This window comes from Echeneis naucrates, chromosome 23, assembly GCF_900963305.1.
Source record: "Echeneis naucrates chromosome 23, fEcheNa1.1, whole genome shotgun sequence".
Taxonomy (NCBI): Eukaryota; Metazoa; Chordata; class Actinopteri; order Carangiformes; family Echeneidae; genus Echeneis; species Echeneis naucrates.
The window spans coordinates 12,727,530-12,739,963 of NC_042533.1; the positions used below are offsets into that span (position 1 = coordinate 12,727,530).

Consider the following 12,434-nt stretch of genomic DNA (forward strand, 5'->3'; position numbering starts at 1 on the left):
ATGTGTGGGTTGTGCTGATTAAAGGTCCCATAGTTCACATTTGATCTGACACAGATTAGAATGTAAATTTGTGTTTTTAAGAGCCAACAGCAGCTTCAGTGTGTTTTTACATCACCTCTCTTCAGAGGCTGGACCGATCACAGGCAATGGCTTCCTGTTGTAGCTTTATATAACTCACTGGAAAATGCCAGTGGTGATTGTCACATTAAAAATGACGGTAAAATTCACTTACTCTAAAATGTTCCAAGGAATGTTTCAAGAAATTATTCTGTCTATCTCAGCAATAAAAACGACTCTTTGCTCCTTTAATGTTCATACAGATAAAAAACACAGAAAGAATAAGAATTTTCATGGTGGGTCCAGGTGAGGAGACTTGGGAGTGTGGGTTGAGGGCAGGGACTGCTCTTGTTTCAGCATCAGTTTCTGAGTATAAACTGTGAGCATTTCTCTGCGGACTGAGACCTTTGGGACCTTCAAAGTATTATTACTGAACCTGATTTATAACCATGCTATTCTACCTTTGGACTGTACGGGACCTTAAGACTTAATATTCCCCTGAATGCTGTTATAGTTTGAGTACAATAGGCAATCACACCCAGCTACACCTGCTTTTGTTATGTAGACGTGACTTACCAAATCTGTTGACTGTGTTGACAGCATCCACAACAGGACTAAAGTTCTCATTGTCGTCCAGGCTGATCTGTGGAGAATAGGAGATTCTGTTGTGGGTTTCACAGACAGGGACCAGTCACAGAAGTTTATTTGAGGAGAAACAGATTGTTTCTGGACACTGGCACACAAACTAACTGGCTGACTCACTTCAAAGAGGACAGCCATAGCTGCCACTCTCCCTCCATCCATGATAGCATCATCCAGACTCTGAAAGTCATCTGGATCGTAAGAGTAGATCTGCATCTAAATGAGAGCAAGAAACAACTTAGTTAGATGAGCCCACGCTTTAATTGTAGACAGTAAGTTGACAAAGGGTTGCTTTCTTTACCTCCAAAGGGTATTTCATCCCATTCAGGCTGTGTTCTGACCCATCTGACGTTGCGTTGCAGCGGCCCCAGTGGAAGTTGATTCTACTGACACGAAACCTGGAGCTCAGGCCCCCTCCACTCACAAAGAACTCCCCTTCCACATTAATAGCCACTAAAACACACATATGCCTTGAAATTTTACTTTTATGTTAACCAACCTGTTCAAAAGTGAATGAAAGGTTCAAATAAAATGCTATTTCAACCTTCATTCATTTATCAAGAGAAGAACCAAGAAAATGCAACAGTGGTCAAGGTTGACTCAGTGGAATGTAAAAAGCCTCCCTGTGGGTAGTGAAGGAAATCAAAAACCTAGTTCAAATTGTCTGGCTCCTATGAGCTGTCTGCCCCTGAGCTTATTAATTCCTTTTATTGATGCCTGGATGTACTTCAGAGCTCGGGAGCCTTGTAAACTCAGTATGCAAGATGCACAGAGCTCAGCAAACCATGCAAGGTCCCAGAATTCCCCTCTGCCAAAGCAGGTTTCAATGTAGACCACTTTGATGACAAGATGATGCTGAGCTGTCCCTCTGGTAATGAAAAGTCCATGAGGGCATCTTTTGGAATACCTAAAAAACTTTGATGTCAGCAGCTAATGTCAAGGTGCTGGACTGCAGGGAATTTCTCTCTGTCTGCCATCTGGACCATTTAGCTCTTGGTCTGTGTCTTGTTCACCACTGCCAGGGCTGCTCTGCGGAAGTAAGTGTGTAATGTAGCTAATAATTGGTCATGTTAAATACACCCAACAGATAACCTTCTTTATAAACTTCAGCTCAGAAAAGATAGGGTTATCTCCAGTGACAGCCTCTGTAGAGACCACTCAAACAGATCCACATCACTTCAAAGTTTGGGTAAAGCTCTGAACTGATGCAAGATGGATGAACATGGCTGCTAATTTAAAGGCAGACATGCTGGACGACATCTCAGTAAACAATAATCCGCATGCATTCAGCAGGGCTGGAGTATATTTGAACATCTTTGAAAGGAAACCTGTGGGAGCCTGATGTAGCTGCTCAAGTAATTCAAACTGCAGTGATAGGTTATAGCTTTATTTTTACTGTAGACTGTAAAGCCAAAGCAAAGTCAGGCCAGTGTAATCCTGTCTAATCAGTGAGCAAAACCTTCATCCACTTGCTCGCTTCTCATTTTTGGAGACTAAAACTAAACTAGCTGCCATATATATTGCTTTTGATCCCCAGAGCTTTTTCAGATGATGGCACTAACTGTAATTACGTCTCTGCTCTAATAGCTGTATAGAGGATTTTAGACCATTTGTTTGGCACGCTGGTACAGTAAGGCAAAAACAAAGTAACAACAACAAACAAAGAAACAAATCTAAAGGTTTCAATAGGGGCATCTGTTTTACTTTGGCACTGCTGTGTTTGTCGATTGTCAGTATCAGCGCAACCTCCATGTATTTCTCTCATAAAAGCACAGCAGCTACGCAATAACTGTTAAAATATGCAATTTCCTCTCTGACTTCACAGAGAGACAAGGAGATCGATGTCAGGATCATTAACATAGCATATAGAGGACAAACACATACACAATACAGACACACACACACAGTGCAAGCAATATTGGAAAGATGGTGGTGATAACTCAGACATCAGTTTCATTTGTTTTTCAGTCAAGACTCTGCCTTTCTTCTTGTTTCCTTTCCTTTCATGTCATCCTCATCTCTTCCACCTGCTCCTTCTCTCTCCATATATAAATCTACCTCTCTTGCTCTTTTGGTTGCCCCTTTGCACGAGCTCAGTTTCATATCTGCCTCCTGACATCAGTCTTTCTCCCCTCTCCACATGCTCGCTCTGTGCTGCTGTCTGTCTGGTGGCCTCTGTCTGGATTACTTGCTCTCTCTGTCAGCTGTTCATTCATTGCCTGACGCTTTCACCTTTAAATCCTCCCTGTTTCTCTCCTTCAATAACCTACAGGTTGAGAATTTCTTCCTGCATCTGGAAAGTTGAGCCATTTTTCCACAACCAAGGATTAAGATGCTATATCTTTTAGCTCCAGGATAATGCCTCTGTCATCTCTGTAGGATCTACACCATATAGCATCTTTTTTCTTTGCTGCTGTAATAAGCTGCTGGGATTGAAAAGAAACGTAAAAATCCCCCTGGTTCCTTATCTTTCAATACATGCGAAACAGCTTGCCGATATGACTTTAGCCACTTATATCTAACACAAAACAATTTTGTTTCAGCAAGTCAGCACCTAAGGTTTAGGCTTTATTTATTTATTTTTTTAAATTAAAGTCAAATAAGCCTTCCTTCGCAAAACATTAGGGACCAGTTACTGCAGGTGAGATGCGTTACTAAGAAACATGGACATACCAGTCTTCCCATTGTTGTGGATGGTGCTGGACTCTGCTGTTTGTTGGTCCCAACCCTCTAGTTGCAGGTTTTGGTACTGCAGCCGAACTTGGGTAAACGTCTCGTCGATGTCCACAGGAGACTGCCTGGCATTGTTACAGGATGGGTACTTCTTACCCCAGCTGCGTTGGTTCAGAGTACCTGTACATGAGAGAAATAGTGAGATACTCATAGGAGCAGGACAAAGAGCAGATTTTGCTTCCAATCAGATATAAGCACATCACAACCTTAGCGACAGAACACAGCCTAGACCCTAAACCCACCATTCTCAAAGTTTGCAGTGCGCCCCACTGGTGGGGAATAGAATCATGGCAGGAGGGGCGACAAACTAGAGGAAATTTTCCTTTTCATGCCTATTTTTATTGACAACAAAGATCCTATATTCAAAATCAAACATCTACACACAACCAAAGTAATCATTAATGGCCTACATGTAGCCTAAATCAAAAGAACTTTAGATCGGAGACCGGGAAAAAAACGTGAGCTGGAACCAAATTGGGAAAATAATGATTAAAGTTGGCATGTTAATTGCAGCAGAACAAACACATTTCTACAAAGAGGGGCAACAATAAATTAGAACATTTTAAGATTGCAGTATTTTACTTGCATTAGCATTAGCATTTAGTTGAGGCAATGGGGGCCGGTGGGGCATGAAAACTATCACCTTATCCAAAGCGGGGAATGACAGAAAAAGTTTGAAAATCACTGCCCTAGACTCAAGGAGTAAGTAACCTCTTATAGTCTGTGAGTGGATTGGTTTTAAGTTTAGTGTTTCTTAAACTGTTTTCGAGGGTCCACAAAGCCTAACAGTGCATATAGTTTCTTTTTTATATTTCTGAGTACTATCTGCTGAAACATTATTATATGAATTGGCTCTTTTTACTGTTGATGCATTCAAAACCAAATGTTTTGCCTCATTGTCTCCTCTCAGAGCTACACAGTTAATGTTTTAGGATTAGTAGAAAAACAATTTAAGTGGACACAGACAGACACACATATACACATACACACAATAACAGAAGCTTTTAATGAATATACACGTCTATCAGTCTGGGGATGGTATTTAACATTTCTTCAATAATTCTTTTCCTTAAACTGACTTGCCAACTAAAACACATATGTATTTGAATTAAAGAGAAAAGGATGTTCAAGGACCAATGACGTGATTATATATTTTCACTTTACATCTTCTGTCACCAGAAAACCAATCCCTTCTTCCTGTTTTGTGACTAAAAGTCACCCCAATGGAACAAAACGACACAAATGCTGTTATGATTTATGTATCTTTAAAGGCGTCATATAGCACCTTTGATTTTGACGTGCACAAGACACTGAGAAATACACATAGCTGTTTTCACCATCTGCTAAATTAGTCCAGTTCTAATGGGGGCAGATGGTCAAACTGTGGTCAAACATGACTGGTTGGCCCTCAGGTCACATTTATTCTCGTACTAGTGTGTGTGTACATTGGTAATGCATGAGTGCATGCTTTCTATTTAGTGTACATTTACTGCTATCCTGTGAATGTCTGGATCTGTGTTTGTAAATTGTTTTTGGATACCACAACATGAATCCTATTAGAACTTATTGATAGTGTGTGTGTGTGTGCGTGTGTAGGAGTGTCTATTTATGCAATTTAAACAGCCTGTGCTTTTCACATGAATAATGTAGAAGAATTTTAACAGCATCGGAAAAAGATTTTGCAAGCAAAACGATAAATCCAATCAAAGAAGCAAAAAAAAAAAAAAAAAGAGAGAAAAAAGAAAAGAAAATGCAAAAGTGGTAATTTTTGTATTTTAGTGCTTGTTCATGTAGCATAGCACATACATAACACACACAGTTCACACGTATTATGCTAAAAATCACCCGCTCTGCCTTAAAAATGTCTGTGTGAGTGAATTATTTATGAATGCATGTCTGAATTTACAATTTGTATTTAAAGACCTTTAATGACATGAGCGAATTTATTCATGACTGCATTTCACACACTCGGCATCCGAAGTATGCTTTTTCATTCTACTTGAATATTTTTTGTGTGCGTATAAATGCAGGAGATTCTCATTTACTGCGATGCACTGTTTGCTTGTGCATGTAAAATATTAATTCACAGGTGCCAGATATGTCTACGTACCAATCTGTTCACGTGTGAGCATGAACAGTTCTCATCTTTGCTTGAGTGAATGAGTTCATTTGCTCTGCATCCCTTCATCTGCTCTATCCTCTTGGTCTCACAGAAAGCCCACTACACTACATTCATCCTGCTGATGAATATTTCAGAATTAACATTGACAATCTGACAAATATCACAAGGAATCATTCCACAAAAATGTTAAAATGCATGATGCATTATTAAAAGATAAAAGATAATGGCTGATTTCATTTGCTATTGTGTGTGTGTGTGTGTGTATCAGCGACAGAGGGAGAGAGTGTGTGAATGTGCTTTACAGTACTGAATAAAGGCAATAGGTCAAATGAGTTCAGAGCAGTTGGTTTAACTGTAACTGGTCACACATGACTTAACTGGCATTGGTTTTACATTTCTGAATGTGTACGTCTGCTTGTGTGTATATGTGAGTGATCTTTTTAAGTTCAACTCAGCACTCTCAATTCGCTGCTGCCAGTTTGCAGCTGCAGGTGTGAGGTCACCGACACCAAGCTGTATGCACAAGCTGTTCAGCGTGTTCATGCAGTCTGCAGCTTAACAAACTTTCATAAGTGTGATGTGAAAACAACATAATCTCAACATGAATTAAAGAGAGTATTAAAGAGAGAGAGAATTAGATTTTTTTTTCTTTCTAAGTTTTCACAACCAGGGCTGAGGGCGGGGGGGGGGGGCAGCCCTATATAGAGTCTTTTCACCCAAATTACAATCTGCTTCGCTACCCCCTATGGTATTGGGGAGTGCAGATAAATTTAGTTCCATTACCCGAGATTTACAGATACACTGTCAACAACTGAGACCTCAGATGGCACTTCAGCACAATTTAACACTTTACATTTTACTGAAAATACATTGACTGAATGGGAATTTAAAGTACGAAAGATAATTATGGATGTCTCACAAAATGTGCATTTCAATGGCACAGCAATTTTTAAATATGCATACCATATTGTCAGTTTCACATTTATCTACATCTTCATCTGCATATTAATTACTAATATGAAAGTATGTGTTTGTGTCTGCGTCTGTGTTGGTGAAATGACCACATCTGGCCACTGTAGCCTCATCCATCTGCATCATAACATACACAAACACAGAGTTACTCCTCCGTCTCTATGCTACCATGGCAACAAGTCGCTGACAGGTTGAAGAAAGGAAAGAAAAAAAAATTCCCTTAAGCTAAACGATAGACGCGTGCACACACACACACACACACACACAGTAAGTCTAGCAGTAAAATTTAGATGATTAAATATGGAAATTACATTTCATATCTCTGAGTTCCAATTACTTTTCCACAGTAGTTGCAGAATAGTCTGCTGATGCTGCCAATGTGAGGACGTTGTACCTATTGTTGTCACATCCATCTCTGAGCTTTTTGCCTTTCTCCCTCTCTCTTTCTGAATCTGAATGTTACACCTTTTTAAAAATAAATGTATACAGATAAAATAATACATATTCATTCATCTTTGACTGTTGATCTGTTTCCAGGTTGTGGGGCGTGCTGGAGCCACTACAAGCTCACAGTGGGCAAGAGTTAAGCCTGGACGGTTCACCAGTCCATCGAAGGCCAACACAAAGAGAGGAAAAACCACTCACACTGAGGCCTGGGGGCGATAGAGAGTCACTAAACCTAAACATGCATGTCTTTGGGAGGAAACAGGAGTACCCGGAGGAAACTATGCAAGTACAGGGAGAACATGAAGACCTGCACAGAAAGGCCCCAGGCCTGGGAACTGAACCTGCAACCTTCATGCTGTGAGGCAACAGTGCTAGCCACTATGGCGCCGTGCTGTCCAAATGATAAACAATGAAATACTAATTTCAAGCAGGGCAGTGGTCTGTTAACATCTATTAATGTTGTGTTTTTGTTGTTTGGCATCTTTGCAGGTGTACATCGGGTGAGCTGCAGGAAACCCCAATGTGCACCCCTTTATTTAGAGTGTCTACCTCCAGAACCATTGCCTCCTACACTGCAACATCCTGTAGCTGGACTTCTCAGCCCATGAACCACCCTGTTCGTTGAATGGAGCCTACCCAGCAGCGTCTTTTCACTCTGCAGCCAAAGTGACATCATGTCAAAGAAGTTGTTGACGTGGCTGCATTGTGTTAAAAGGGATCACCAGAGAGTGGAGGGTGAGCTGTGAACACAGCAGTTTACAGGTCAACACAGCATCAGCCATGAGCAGGATGCTAAAGAGTCTGCAGTAAGATGCTCTGTAATTTGAGGCTTTGAATATGCACTATCACACCAAGAACACTTCTATATGTTTTCTCTCTTTAGATACAATTGTGTCTGTAAATTGTAATGTGCTACAAATAATGATCAGACAGCCAGGTGGAGGTAACTGTAGCTTAGATCTACAGATGATCTCTGAAAATCTCTTCTGATGGGAGATTTTCATTCAATTGTAAAAATGGTCAAGAAGAAAAGAACCTAGGGGACTTAAGGGAAATGTAAGTTTACGATTCATCACTTTCAGCTGCTGAGAAAAAAGCCAAATGTTGTCACAGGGCCAGCCCTTCAAGTGGTCAATACAGAAACCATTTATACCTGATGCTGCTGCTCTCACAACACCCTCACTGGGAAGGGGGGGACAGTGGAGGAGAAGGGAGATGAGAGGCGGAGGACAGAGAGGGAGGAGAGGGAGGGGTAAGGAGCAGAGAGGTGGTTAGATGAAGAGAGGAGAGGGGAACAGATAGGATTGAGAGGAGTGGGGGGAGAGAGGAGGAGAGAGGAGAGATAAGGAGAGGAGCAGAGAGGTGGAGAGATGAGAATGTTTGTTTCATGGTGATAGAAAAAAAATGCCTTTTGACACACAGACACGCACAGAGCTGATTTCAGCCTTCAGTGAAAAGGTTGTGTGCGGATGAGAGAGCTAACCGTGGAGACAACACGCAGCATTATTAAATTGAATAATGTAGGCCCTGACTTGACTTTTTTTGGCGACTGTCGGCTCCTGTTTGCATCAGTGCTGGAGAAAAATAGCTGAATATGTATCAAATATTCAAAGCAAAGAATGCTGCTGGTTCATTTTAACCCACAGTGGTTCTTTTGAATCTGCATTATCACGTAATGTGGAGGCGGCTGAATGGTTTAACCTTATCTTATTTATTCATCTACTAAACGTTTGGGCATATAGAAATTTTGAATTTTGGATTTCTTACATTACACACACTTCACTAATGCCTAATATATTTTAAATTTATTGAGAAGGCTACAACAAACAACTGGCTTTGACTTGTCATTGAATATGAATATATATATATATATATATATATATATATATATATAAAAAAAACATTGGACAAGTGGGTCATTGTTCTTTTGGCTTAATAAATAAGGAATTTATTTATTTCAAGCTTCAGCTTTCAGCTTCAATTTGTTTAATGATGGTAAACAAATATATTTTTTCTATAACTAATTTGAACTGTAGTAACACTACTTAGCTGGCACGCTCAAACTTCCCTAGAGTGGCCCTAGTGGCCGTCACTCCCTTACCCTTTTTTTACCTGGGAGAACAACTAGGAAGGCTGTTTTTTTGTTTTTGTTTTTTTACAAGAAACAGGAAACAGGCACTAAATGGGCTCAATCCAATAGAAAATCGTATCACCCTCTCGTTTTAAAACAGTTAAGTGAGAATAAGAATATTAGTACCTCCTATATAACTCCCTTCAAACATCTGTTGGTCTGGCCTGTTTCCAAAGTGACATCAACACTGAAACCAAAACTAGATCCAATGCAGAGAAGTGATCTTTGTTACCTAGTGAGAGAGAGTGTTGCTGAGACAAAGACAGGTCTAGAAGGAGACAGTATCAATCATACTCTGATCAGGTTCGTCAGAGGAGACTCAGATCTGCTGCTGGTCTCATCAGGTGTTGAAGTACACGTGACACACATACACAAAATGATTCTGACTGCGCCATCTCCTTTTCCCTAACTATATCTAATGTGGAAAGGCTGATTACAAATATTTTTCGAAAATACACCTATATTATTGCAATCTATTTGAAAAGGATTGTTGCATGCATAATACTAAGGCTTGTTAGCTTTTTTTATGTTGAACCCAGTTTATACACTTTTTATGTTTAAAAAGGTAAGACAGTTTGGTTCTCTCCAGAATAAACCAGTGTTTTTCTTTAAACCTTCAGAATGTAATGGTGAATTTTACAGCTGAGGTACGACTGTTCTGTCACAGTTGGTATTTCAATCAGTAAAACTCTTTGATTATAACGCAGCAGCAGACTGAGCACAGAAAGCAGAGCTGTTCCTCGCTGTGAAAGGAGACTTCAGTGATCTTTAGATTTCAGAATCAATGTCTCTGAATGCATTCAGGGGCGCGCGCACACACTGACTGACATAATGGAGAGAGCCTGAAGCTGACAAGATCTAAGCTACTAAATGAATCCATTATGTATGGCAAAGAAAGGACTATACACACACACACACACACACACACACATCACTCATTCAGCCAGATCTACTATATGGAAATGACAGACTGTCAGCAGCCACCGTATCTGACAATCAGAGCTGTCAGATTATTCAAAAAGAAAAAGAGAATTAAAAAAAAAAAAGAAGAAACAGCTTGAGGTATGAATCAGTACTCCGGTATGCTCTTCATGTGATCTCTGATGGCTCTGTCTAGACATGAACATGAAAAAAACTCTGGGGCGAGACTCTCAGCATTCAGTTAAATATTAAACACTAGCAGACAGGCTGTGAAGTGATTTAATGGTTATCAATATGTGGAAAAAAAAAGATTAAAGTTCAAAACAAAATAAAACTAACTTGGGAAAAATGCTGAATCATTCTTAATTTCACCATGACCACAATTGAACTTCCTGTTTGTCTAACTGACAGCCAGTCAAAGCTGTTACTCTTGGGCAATGACGAACTTCGTCTCAGAATCAAATCACATGCTCCCTGTGTTTACAGTGATCATCTGGGCGTCTTCACTCAGTCTTTTCTTCATCTTGATTTCCTGATAAAATCAAAAATGTTTAATATTGTTGTCAGTTTTCAATCTGGGCTTCTTCACAGGTGTCATTCAATGATACTCTCTGCAGGACCCAACAGGAAACAGGCAGGTGGTTGATAATGAGCATGAAAGCCTCTGTCATGTGATGTGAGTTGATGGTTGATCAACTCACATCACATGACTCCTGTCAAAAAACAGGCAATTCTAAATATAAAGCGCAAACGAAGTCATTTAAGGAGCAAATCAATTTGAGTTTTGCGTTAGAAACATAACTGAATAATGTCTAATTTTAAAGAGCAAAAAAAAAAAAAGGTTTTTTTACAGGGAACATCATTACATCACAAAACAGAATCTACATTAGGACATGGTTAAACAGCGACTAATAGACAAACTGTGTCCTGCCTGACATCAGGATACAGTACGGAGCAAGTTAGATTCCCTCAATCCAAATATGCGTTCACAAAACTAAACCATAAGCTTCAAAATGGTGATTCACAAACCAACAGGTGATGTCACAGTAGGTTGCCACTTGGTCAGACTGTAGTCTTTTCAGAGTCTCTAATGTCTGCCAATGTGGAGGAATTACAGCAGCTGAACTCATTACACCAGCCACATACTGGTACAAGCATAGCAGACAGAAACTGGGGAGCGCACCTCCGCATCATTACAAGGCTGCAGGAGCAGCCACACAGGCTGAGCAACAACTGGAGCAGAAGAGCAGCCAGCATAAAGTATTTGGTGACTAAGAGAACTTGGTGGGTGGGAAACACGCATGAAAGCAAAAAAAAAAAAAAAAAAAAAAAACACGACAGACGCATGTGATGAAGGAAGGTTGGTTCAGAGACTCAAATAACTGAGATCAAAGCTTCGATGATCTCAGCTTGTCACAGTGTTAAAGGCTCCGCAACAGCTTTTAAACAAGGATGATTCATTAAAATGCTCTAATTAATAATGTGGTAATTAAAAGAACAACAAACACGTGGGGATGTGGTCTTTACAGGGATTAGAAGAAGCCCAGGTCAAGAGCTTCCTGCTGACAAACAGTGACAAATAACACAAACCACATGCCATCTACACGGATGAAGACAGGCTCATCTGACTTTCAAATGACAACAGGCTGATGCTGACTGGGCTCAGTAATCACAAATGATAACTTATCATGCGTGGAATCATGTTGGAATTGGTCTTATTTTCTTGCTAAAAACTTAAAAGCAAATTTTGTTGTAATTGTGAAATCCATTAGGAATCAGCAGGGCCAACCCATCTCACAGGATCCGACAATGAACGCAACAAAGGGACTTGTTCTAGGGTCTGGGAAAGAACACTGACATGTTGTCCTTTTGTAAACCTGTTATGAGAAACATGTCTGCAAAGTCTCTTCCTTCACGCTGCAGACCCAGGGCACCATTATTACTTATTTGGAGTCTTGTTTCTGTCCACCTGATGAATCTAAACCCAACATTCCCTCATCTTTAATTTCACTTCACTAACCTTTGAGGAATATATCTGTCTGGCTGCTAAAGCCATAATATTTGCCAGCGGATAGCTAACTTTGGCTGTCTGGTAAATTTACAAGACCTTGTAAGGGGAGCTGGTGATTAACACAGTATATTTATAGCCAGTAAAACCAAAACAAAGAAGATCTGAAAGACACTAAACTGCGTCATATAGCTGAGGGGAGCTGCGTGGTCAAGTGAGAGCATTCAATTTGTTCATCAGTAAAAACCAGTAGTTTCAAAAATAAAGCTTGTAAATACTTCTCATCAGGTTTGGGCTGGCATCCAATTACAATCAAACATTGATTCAGTCCATCTGCAAAGGAAAGAGTTCATTTATATTTTGTAGTTGTGGCAGCTTATGCTAACTGCCTTGCTGACTTT

The 12,434-nt window shown here is 40.1% G+C and overlaps 1 protein-coding gene across 1 annotated transcript in view; it reads right to left on the reverse strand.

The window, feature by feature from the left end:
• The window catches only part of LOC115037212 (receptor-type tyrosine-protein phosphatase zeta-like), a 56,451-nt gene that overhangs the window by 17,191 nt on the left and 26,826 nt on the right, over positions 1 to 12,434 (reverse strand). The window contains exons 3-6 of the mRNA XM_029495710.1: positions 3,373 to 3,552; positions 1,001 to 1,152; positions 820 to 915; positions 634 to 700 (exon numbers count right to left, since the gene is read on the reverse strand). Coding sequence (XP_029351570.1) covers positions 634 to 700; positions 820 to 915; positions 1,001 to 1,152; positions 3,373 to 3,552 — 495 coding nt within the window. The remainder of the gene's footprint in view (positions 1 to 633; positions 701 to 819; positions 916 to 1,000; positions 1,153 to 3,372; positions 3,553 to 12,434) is intronic.